At 35.8% G+C, this 11,510-nt stretch overlaps 1 protein-coding gene across 1 annotated transcript in view; it reads left to right on the top strand.

Moving 5' to 3' along the window:
- LOC147388236 (DEAD-box ATP-dependent RNA helicase 36-like) overlaps positions 1–4,078 on the top strand; it is a 48,205-nt gene extending 44,127 nt beyond the window's left edge. The window contains exons 11-12 of the mRNA XM_086421698.1: positions 2,205–2,268; positions 3,630–4,078. Coding sequence (XP_086277824.1) covers positions 2,205–2,225 — 21 coding nt within the window. The 3' untranslated portion in view covers positions 2,226–2,268; positions 3,630–4,078. The remainder of the gene's footprint in view (positions 1–2,204; positions 2,269–3,629) is intronic.
- The last annotated feature ends 7,432 nt before the right edge of the window (positions 4,079–11,510 follow it).

Raw genomic sequence — 11,510 nt, forward strand, 5'->3', positions numbered from 1 at the left:
CACCATCTCCTTCAACCTCCCAACCACCCTCTTACACCCCCCATTCTTTTAAAATCAAACACCACTCAATCAACCAACTACCCTCTTAAACACCCATCATCTCACCTCACTAAACACTCAACCCAAATGGTTTGGGTAAAATCCAAACCATATGGATCAAAACCTCACCTATTTTCACTCATTACAAAATTACCCTCAATTCCATTCTAAATTTCATACCTTTCACCTCTAAAACCAATGCCATTAGCCATTCTCCTAACTCTTCACCCCATTATGCCCCCAAACCTCCTCCCAACTTTTATAAATACCTCTCCCCCCACCTCAAAAAGGGTTACCAAGTCTCCATAAGAAAAAAATCTACTCTCTCTACTCCTCTTCACTACTCTCTCATAACACACTTTAAGAAAAAAATAACTTCACTCTCAACTCACTAAGGACTCAAGAGAATTCAAAAAAGAAGAAGAAGAAGAAGAAGAAGAAGAAGAAGAAGTCCAAGAGTACAAGGTGGGAGCAACCAACACCCCCCATTTTCCTCTCTTTACCCTCTCCTCTTCCCTCTTCTATCATCCCCCTCTTTTCATTTTATTTTAAATGAGTTGAGCATGAATGGACCCCAAGGCTTAGACCTACAAGGATCATCTCCATCGATGAGATGATCCTATGATCGAGCCAAAATTAAATCCCTACTTAGGGAACAAATGCACCCACGTGGCGCATTTTTCACTTTCTTTATAAAAATAAAATAAAATGACCGAGTTATGTAGAGGTTACCGCCACTTGACGGGGAAAAAGGGGTGCCTAACACCTTCCCCTTTCTCCAATCGAATCGCTTACCCGAATCTCAAAGTTTGATTACCTTTATCCATCGTGAGTCACTAAAAATGCAAAAAATATCATTTTTTGAAAAATGTACCTCGGGTGACCATTCACACCCACTTCCAACTTGAATGGTGGCGACTCCAATATTTAGTAGTTGTGGCCGTCGTAATGACGAAAACTACGTAGCTACAGCTGGCGACTCCACTAGGGACTCATGGCTCATCCCTCGTGACGACTCGATCATTTCAAAAAAAAAAAAAAAAAAAAAACATAGATTTGTGTTTACTAACATGATTTGTTTGTGGTTTCTTATGTTTCTTTTTTTATTTTGTTTCAAGGTCCATTGTAATATTTATTTATTTGTTGTTGCTTGTATGATATATTTGTAAGGGGGTCGATGAAAAGAAATGAAAAAACGCACATGTGCACTTGCGAGCATAGCCTCACTTCCAAGCCACCCTACCCTCAATATACATAGCCCCGATGCTTAGTAGTTATACGGCTTGAAATCGTTATTTCAAGTATCGGGAATGAACACATCAAACCCGATCACCAACCAACGACGTGTGTATTTCGGTATGCATCGAGGTTTGAAGATCGGGTAGCCGTGAAGCCACCCATTAAACTCATGCATATGCCCGGCTAGATGAGTTAGGACACAAATTTTTGATGTTATATCGACCCCCAAGCAATGTTGTAATTGTATAAGTTGTGGTCGGGCCTTGAAGCCCAATTTGTATGCCCAAAGATGGCAATTAGATCATAGGTTTACATTATTCTCCTTTCGTATCCCTTTAGGTAAAGGGGAGGGAATGTTTGTTGCATCATGCTCAAAAAAAAAAAAAATAGAGAGCAAAAGACCCAAAAACAGGGGAGGCATGGAAACAATGGACCAAAGAAACAGTTCTGTGAAAATTCCAGAATTTGGATTTCATTCTGGTCCGTATCCATGGCATGGATGGATCAAAATGTGCTTCATCCGTGTCTGTAATCTTGCATGAATTTAAAGATTTGGAAGTAATAACCAATTTGATGGTTGGAAAGATCAATGTTAGAAAATGCAAAGTTATGGTCTTCTCGTTTAAGGTAGAAATCCTAATTTACGTTTATTGACCCTATTAAAATTATAGATTCTACATAAAATTTCGTAAGAAGTTGTGTGGACAAAATTAAATAGTATAATATAATTGTATGGTGACACAATCATTCATGGTGAGTTAAATGTCGTTTGATAAGTAATCAGATCTTTGGAACTATTAGTTTACATTCTATCAAGCTTAAGCATAGTATCCAACTTTTCAGATATGTGGAGATTATGTCGGTAGAAGTGTTAATCTGCATTTATTGACCATAATAAAGTGATAAACTGATTAATTTTTGTGCAGGAAATTAGGTGGGTAAAATGAAATATGGTGACATGAGCATTCATGAGGAATTAAATGTCATTTGGTAAGCATTGAATTTCAATATAAATGCACTTACATATACATTAATAGTAATACGACTTCGCCTTCGATATATAATCTAATTCAGTGAATGAGTCCAAATTTTATTCCTACTTAGAAGCTGTAATGAATCTAGATGAGAATATGCGTCTTCAATTTTGGACAGGAGATGCATATAGAAAGCACATGTTAGAACGCGAATGGATTCTACTTGTGAGGTGCAAATGGGATAAGGTGGTTGACATTGAGCATGTAAGATGTGCGAATGTGACTTGATAGGTTTAGTTGGTATGCATTAGGATTAATAAGCCCAGCAATTACTTGTAATAGACCAATCATCTATGCACCAAGATTTTTATATTTGTACTAGATTCGAGTAGATTCTTTTTAGTGACTGAGTACATGTGTTGTATTTGTTCAATCATGACTTCAGCCTTCCCATGAGTCCTTTGTAAATCTTGAACAGGTGCTGAATTTAAAGTTGTTTGTGGATTCTATCCATTAACAACCTGAAAAGGTTTGAACCCTTTATTACTATTCTTTGATCCTTCTTGATAAAGTTGTTGGTCCCACTTTTTCCCATTTTCACTAGTAAGATTGCATAGTAAATTTCCTAACGATCGATTAACAAACTTAGTTTGACCTTGTGTGGATGGTATGCATTGCTATAATCCAAGTTGGTGTTAGTAAGTTTACACGACCTACTTCAAAAGTGACTTAGGAATCTTGTGTCATGACAAAACACAATTCCATGAAGACGATACAATTCCTTGAAGAATAATTGAGCTACATTCACCACATCACTTGTCTTTTTGCAAGTTATAGAATGAACCATTTTTGAGAAGCGTTCAAGGACCACAAAGATGGAGTCCATACCCCGCTGTGTTCTATGTAGGCCAAAAATAATGTCCATACTCAAATCGGTCCATGGTTCATTCGGCACTAAAAACGACATGTATAACCCGGATTGGTTGGTAACCCATTAGGAACTTGAAAGACATGACAACAATCCACGAACTCGCATAAATCTTTTCTCATGCTCGACCAAAAATAGGAATTAGACATTATTTAGAACGTCTTGTCCTTACCAAAATTTCCTTTCCCAACAATCACGTATTTGTTCAATCATGACTTCAACCTTCCCATGAGTCCTTTTTAGTGGCTGAGAAACCCATTGCTGCTTTAGAACAATGCATGAGCACTATGCATGAGTATCAAATGGCATGAGCACTTTCTTACTTTACAATTAGGCCTAAAACGTGGTTAAAAGGTTTGTTTCATTCATATGTACTTACAATTATTATAAGGCTCTATATTTTCATCTTGAAAAATTTTTGAAGTTCAGCTTTTCGGTTGTCACTGTAGGTGTTGGACGAGGGATGTGGAATTGGTGGGCCGTTGAGAGAAATTGCTATTTTTCTGTTACAATTTCATTGGTTAATATGTTATTGCAGAAGCAATGCATGTTAATTCTGCAGTGACCAGACAATCGCCCAGTACGCAAAAGAAATCTGGATTGGTGAGGAGTGCGTTGTATCATAAATATTACTCTCCAACTAATGTAGAGTTCTCTACCATGTGGGGTTTGTGAAGATTTTGAGACTTTCAAAAAGTCTTGTAATATTGAAAAGGTGCGGGTCTAGAACAATGACAATGTAGGAAAAATCTAAACCGTGAGGAAAATAAGAGGAGACAATATAGCGGAGAGAGCCAAAAGATATGAAAGGCATCATAACCATTTGCTTCTGATTGTGTTTTATTTCTAAGCAATTATGTGACTCAATTTCATTTGTTAGTGCCCTATTGCTTCTCATTGACCTTGTTTAGTAATGGAATTTCAATACATAATATGAAATTTGAACTTGTTTTATTATTTATCTTTTATTTTTGATTTTTTTATTATTATTTCGTTTATTGTGATTGGTGAGTTAGATGACTGTGCTATTGTTTGTTAAACCTCCAAATTCGATGACGGGTTAAGATCACAAAATTCAGGGAGTTATCATTTTTCTTCCCCTTGATTACAATGTAAATGGTCGTATACTTGTTTTATCCACTATGTAAGGCAAGAATGAGTAGGAAATTTGAATAGATTTAACGAACACTAAAACAATGGTAGAAGCAAGTACTAAAACATTAAAATATGGTATTGAATGCGGCCTTGAAGGAGAATGAACAATAGTAACCTTTGTCAAACTTCGATTAGCTCCGAAGATCAACTCAGGTCAGGCATAAATGGCTGTGCAGTTTGAGAGAGGGGTTCACCCCATACATACACATGCAATACACTTGAATCATCACCTTCAGTGGTATAATAATTTTGTTAGACACATATGTAACAAAGTTCTTTACGGATGAGAACCAAATAACAGAAAATGGTACAAATAACTCAAAACTGTAGAATTGGAAGAGTGAGTAAAATAGAAACCTGATGAGCTGCAATGGTCATCGTCTCTTTGAAGGCGTTTTACCAAAAATCGCCTCTATTTTTTGATCGTTTGAGGTGTTTCTCACCAACTGCCACTGATTTAGTCTCTTGTAAGGTGGCTAATCTAAAATCGCTATTGATGTTACTGTTTAGGCGACACTTTGCTAAGTCGCCCCAAAAAAACGCCTCTAAAAGTTCCTTTTTTGTAGTGTGTCAAAATGCTTCTTTAGACATTTAATAAAAAAGTCATCATCTAATTTCAAAATGAGCCTTTTGACATTGGCTAAATTACTTTTGATCTAATGTCAAAAGGCTCCTTTTGACATTAACTAAAATACTTCTGATCTAATGTCAGAAGGAGCCTTCTGACATTGACTAAATTACTTCTGATCTAATGTCAGAAGGCGCCTTTTGACATTGACAAAATGACTTCTGATCTAATGTCAGAAGGCGCCTTCTGATCTAATGTCAGAAGGCGCCTTCTGACATTGATTAAAATACTTCAGATGTAATTTCAAAATGCCCATTCCGATATTGTTTCAGTGTTCGTTAAATCTATTCAAATTTCTTGACAAGTATACAAACATTTACATTGTAAGCAAGAGGAAGAAAAATGATAAACAAATTATGAATTTTGTAAATGACACTTCAAACACATAAAGATGATCTAAAAGATCCTCTATTGCCTTGTCAACTTTTTAAATGCTACATAAATTAGATGAAAAATAATTTACAAGCGACACATTTAATATTGTGATGAAATTAACCAAACTTGGTTTTTCAACAAAAACTTTAGAATCTAAACATACTTACTTAAATTTTTAAGTCTGTAGTAACGAAATTAATCTTCAAAGTCAGAAGAACTTTCATCGTCTTTATCTGACATAGCGTAAGTAGATGCATAGTTGGGATCGTTATCAACTTCATGTGATGAAATCCTTACAACTCATTTACACATTCTTGATACCTCAGCTCGCAACCTCATAACTGCCGCTTGGAGCGAATATAGGTTATGACGCGGCATCGAAATCGCACGTCTTTTTGGGGTAGGTACTTGCATGAGTTTGTGTGACGCCCCGCCAAACGCTAACACAAATCCCAATGCCAAACCTCAAGGTACTAGGTGGCACCTCAAAATTTCGGCATGGTCTCCTCTACTTATGTTAGCGTTTCACGGAACTCAAACCTGGTAAACCAATTTATATCAAAACCTGTATATAAAGCTGTAAATACAGGAAATGAACAGCGGAAGACTAATTACATCTAACATGTAAGTAGATCAGAGTGCGGAAGATTTAATCATATACAGGCTTACAAAATACTCTCACTCTAACATAGGCCTAAACTCTCAATCCCAAAAACTACATACATCCTGGATGAAACTGGCAATTCTAACGGATGTAGCCTTAGTGCTCACCAGGCAATAAACTCTGATCGTCGATCTGACCGACCAGATACTCCTCAAATACTGACTCTACGCCTGTCTCGGTAGCTGCAAGTGCTGAAACTAAAAAAAAATAGGAAGGAAAGGGTGAGTAACAATGGTTACCCAGTAAGTCCACAGCCAATTCCTACTAATAACCCTTCCTAAGCATGATCGAATAAAGCATACTGAATATTTTAATATATGCAAGGTTTTACAAGATAAAATACGATCAACTGGTACATATAGCCAGGGATGAGCAACTAAACAGTTCTAAAAATTTCACATAACATCAATCATCCATACTCATTATACATTTTCCATTTTATGCAAATAATGTTGACAACATTGAAATAATAGACATGCTTCTCAGTTTATAACCCGAAATATAACAACAGATACATAATACAAATGGTGGAGTATTGGAATTAAAGAGTTGGGATTCACGACTGGATCGCTCCTAGTCGGGACATGATGTTACAACATAAATCTGGCTTTTAGTTCCTGATTTTGTGGCCGGTCGCTGCGCTTACCACACTGGTGACCATTTATCCGGCTCAGGCTGGCCGTTTGACGTGACCGTAAGCAATGGGTCTCTTTTCGATGTGTCAGAACGTTCGACTACTACTAGATTGTTAGTGATCACTGACTAATCATCTTCGTCTATGCCTATCAGGCGTGCATGTGATTCCCAAATGACACTCCACTCGTATACGACCACCTTTACAATACACGTTCACTGGTAAAGATAAGAAAGGAATGGACCCGGATTCCAGTTGTGACTCCACTCTCATACGCGTCCCATACCACGTATGAGTTTGGTGGTCCCTACCGTACATCCCAGGATAGTGCACCCCTCCGGATGATGTGACACACTATCCCTTCAGGCATTCATAAAAACCCTTTAACAGCTCACAAAATAGCTACGTACATATATGATTTTTCATTTAAAACAAAAGAAAAATTAACAGAACAGGGTTGAGAACGGATATCCAGTTCCTACCATGCAACCGTGGCCAATCGGCCTAAAATAAATAACAGTACTCAGCGCAAGCGCTAACATAATCGGAAATAAACATGCAACCCTTTCATTAATAACCTGGATATCCTTTCACCAACCTACACACAACATACAATGTAAAACACAGACATCACCCCTCGGGTGTGATTCTGACATTTTACCGTTCATTCCCTTTTCCCATTCTCTCAACATTCTCATTTTTCATCCTTTCAAATCAACCATTCATTTTCAATCTTTTAAAGTCATTCTTTTGGTCTTTCCATTGAAAACCTCCGAAGTTTATTAAAAAACAAGGTCCCAGCGATGCTCGGGACCAAAGCTGTTAAAAATAGAGAAAGCTGGTGAAAATTTGGCTAACTGTCAGAAACTCAATTTTTCAAAGTTTTCGAAATTGAAAATGGGTTTTTCGAAATGAAAGTCTCGATCATGAGATTCTACACCATATAGTTTTTGTAATCTAATTCAAAGAAACGCGAAAGTTATTTCATTTTGAAAACTTGCCGAAAACATCAAAAATTACGTTTTGTTCTTGAAACCAAAATTCGGATTTTGATCCTTTGAGATTTGGATCTTAAAACCATTCCCATTGTTCCGAAATGGGGGGTAAAACCTTAATTTTATTAAAGAACTTAAAGTAAATGGAAAGTAAAAATTAAAGAGGACATTTACTTAAATGTTTTTAATGAAATGAAGGGTGGGAAATAGTGTATAAGGTGTGAGGAAGTCAAGCCAAGAGTCAGAACACTGTTCTGATCAAAACTGTGTCTGTCGGTGGCTGTCGGTGGCAGAACCAGAATTCTGTCGGTGGAACCGACATAATACACATCGGCAGATGTCGGTGGGACCGACGGTCCTGCCGACAGTGTAAAATTTTCTCGCGTTATTTGGTTTCGTCGGTGGCAGAAACCTCATTCTGTCGGTGGGACCGACAGAATGCCTTCGGTAGGTGCCGGTGGCACCGACCCTTCCCACCTACAGCCTGAAACTCACTCGCGATTTTTGGGTTTTTCAATTCCTTTTTCGATTTCTTCTTCCATTCTTCGAACCATTCGACCCACCCACGATTTTGTTATCAAAATTCGATAAAACATAAACAAAACACCTACTTCTACCATGAATTTAAAATCAAACACCAATTTCTACGATTTAAATGCAAACAATAAGTTTTGTTTCAAAATCCTAAATGCACATTGAGAAATCTAAAGCTACCAATAAGAATTGGAAGTCCCTTACTTGGTTGTGGACGCCAAGGGTAAAGGCTAGCACTACAACTCAAGGTTGGATGGCTCTAGAGTCGAGGTTGGGCTGACTTGGATGCGAAACGAGCGAGGGTTTGCAAGCTATCCGACAATGACGTTCTCCTTCGCTTCTACAATAAAGTATAGACCTAGCTCCTAACTCGATGAAGCCCTCGGACGGAAGATGTGGAGGTTTACTCGAGCTACCGGGCTGGTTTTGATGGAGGATGGAGAAAACGAACAAGAATGAACAACCAAAGGTGGTGAAGTTGTAGCCCTCGACGTGGCCGACAACTTTGTCTTCTTCATCGAGGTTCAACTCGGCTTCGTTCGGGCTAGAACTTAACGGAAATGGGTCGAAATCCTAGGGTGGAGAAGTGGCTGTCGTTTGGGGTTTTCTTAGAGAAGAAGAGGAATGAAACGAAATAAAAGAAATAAGATTTCTTTTATAATAAAGCTGAGGGGCATATTTGTAATTTCCCCCTTATTTCTAATTTCGATCGTAACTTAACTATTCGGACTCGGAAAACGACAAACGAATATACCATTTCGAATAATTTTTCGATTCGGATCTAATGGTGTCATCAAATCTTTTTGATTCTCGCTCTAACAAAATTCCACTATTTTGGGTCCCACTTAACACGAAATTCGAGGATTTTATAACTTTTTCCTCCGAACGCGAATTCGAACTTGCTTACAGGCTAATGTATATATTTCGATCCTTTTGAATCTAATGGCGAAGTCGATTTTCCTTAAAATTGATCATAGCAATATTCGAATATTTTTCTCTAAGTCTTTCATTCGATAATTCCCTCCAAATCTCACCATTTACTTTCCTCGAGATATGAGTTGAAAATTTGGGGTGTTACAGTTTGGATGCTTTAATCAATTTCTTTGAATCCCTCACAAGTAGAATCCATTCGCGTTCCGGCATGTGCTTTCTATATGCATCTCCCGTCCGAAATCCACAACACATATTTTCATCGTGATTCATTGCAACTTCTAAGTAGGAATAAAATTTTAATTTTTTCCCTGAATAAGACTATATAATGAAGGTGAAGTCGTATAACTATTAATAAAGCTATTAAGTGCATTTACATTGAAATTTAATGCTTACTAAATGACATTTAGTTCCTCATGAATGCTCATGTCACCATATTTCCTTTTGTCCACCTAACTCCCTGCACAAAAATTAATCAATTTATCCACTTTATTTATTAGGGTCAATAAATGCAGATTAATACTGCTACATACATAATATCCACATGTCTCAAAAGGTGGATACTATGTTTAAGCTTGATTGGACGTGAACTAATAGTTTCAAATAATAGATATTGCTTACCAAACTACATTTAACTTATCATAAATGATAGTGTCACCATGCAATTATATTATACTATTTAATTTTACTGACACAACTCCCTACCAAGGTTTTATACACAAACTTCACATCATACGCCTCAGTTTCTTACCGTCATCAAGCAAATCTTGCAAGAACGCATCTTTCCTAGCCTTCTCATTTTTATCGGTTAATTCGATAAGTTTCGAGTACATTTCAAGCTCGTAATAATCAAGTTTGAGCTTATCAACCTCATTCGATAGCACATTTGCCATGTTAGAACTGATTTGCCTTTGTAAAAATAACTCTGAAGGTGTTGGTATTTTTTGAGTAAAAACACCTTCCTATTTATAGAATCTTAGGCTCGTTTATTGTGAAGCCTTATTTTATTCAATACATGAAAAATATAAAAAATAAGAGATAATGACTTGACTTGACATATGTGACACATTTTTCTTTTGTAAAATTTCAAGAATTTATTTTTTTCAAAAATTTGTATAAATCTGAGTGAGTGAATGACTTGACTTGACATCTGTGACACATTTATTCTTTTGTAAAATTTCGATAAATTTTATTTACAAAAATCTGAGTGAATGATTCGACTTAACATCTTTGACATATTGATTCTTTTGTAAATTCTAGGGACAAAAATATTTTCAAAGATCTGTGTAAATCTGAGTGAATGATTTGACTTAAATATTGAATAATTTTATTTATTCAATCCTATAACTCTCGTTCTATGATTTGTAGTAGTCTGTACATATTGAGAAAAAAATTGAAAACAAATCTTTGGAAGACCTTTCAATAGTTTCGAAAAAATATATCTGCTTTAAACTTTTATTCCCAAATTTTAAAAATAGACATCAATTCCCTAATTTTTATTTGATCTAGATTAACTTCAAGAAAAGTTACTTTAAGATGATGCCTACCATAAAACTAATTGTACATTAGTTTAGAGTCCTTAAAAATAGAATTCTTAAAACCAGGTTAGATTCCTTGTACAAGTTAAAAATTTTAAATCGTGTAAGTGAATATGCCATATGAAATAACTTTTTTTTATTTGGCAATCGCAATTAAGTGCATTGTTGCTACTAGAACTTTAAAACTTCAAGATTGAAATTGTAGTATTTGATAATAACTATGTTGGCCAACTCACACACAATGATAAAATTTAGAACCTCTTAAATAAACGGCAATGCCTGCAAATTAATCCCCAAAAGTACATGTAAAAAATGTTTCTCATTCCAAAATATACTAAAAAATACAGTTATATATGGAATAAAGTTACACATTTCTTTTCTCTATAAACGGCAATTACTTTCAGCAGTTATATTTTTCCTTGTTTCAGTAATCATGAACCACCCTCAGATATATATAATATTTTTTTTAATTTTAAAAAGTTTATAATTCCATAGAAATTTCGACAGCATCTCCTCTTAAAAATGGACATATGAAATATTCCTGATAAATCTTAATAATATCAATAACACTAAAGACCTCTCTCTGATAGTCTCGAGTATAAAAAAGAAATATAGTATAAGCATATTGTAGTAAATAAATAATTTTAGGTGCATGAATCCACTCATGTTTGATGCCACGTAGAAGTAGAAACAACAGCTAACACCGATAAAATTGAAGTTTAGCATCCACATAGTTCAAATCTGTATCAAACAATCAAAGTAGATGAGTCAAATGTAGTTAAAGTTGATAGTGTACGTAGAATGCATAGAAAATTACCCAATTACCCTTATAAATATATATTTACAAAGCTGATATTTAGGGAATGGATCAAGATAT

This window comes from Akebia trifoliata, chromosome 13, assembly GCF_017979445.1.
Source record: "Akebia trifoliata isolate Shusen 1 chromosome 13, ASM1797944v1, whole genome shotgun sequence".
Classification (NCBI taxonomy): domain Eukaryota; kingdom Viridiplantae; phylum Streptophyta; class Magnoliopsida; order Ranunculales; family Lardizabalaceae; genus Akebia; species Akebia trifoliata.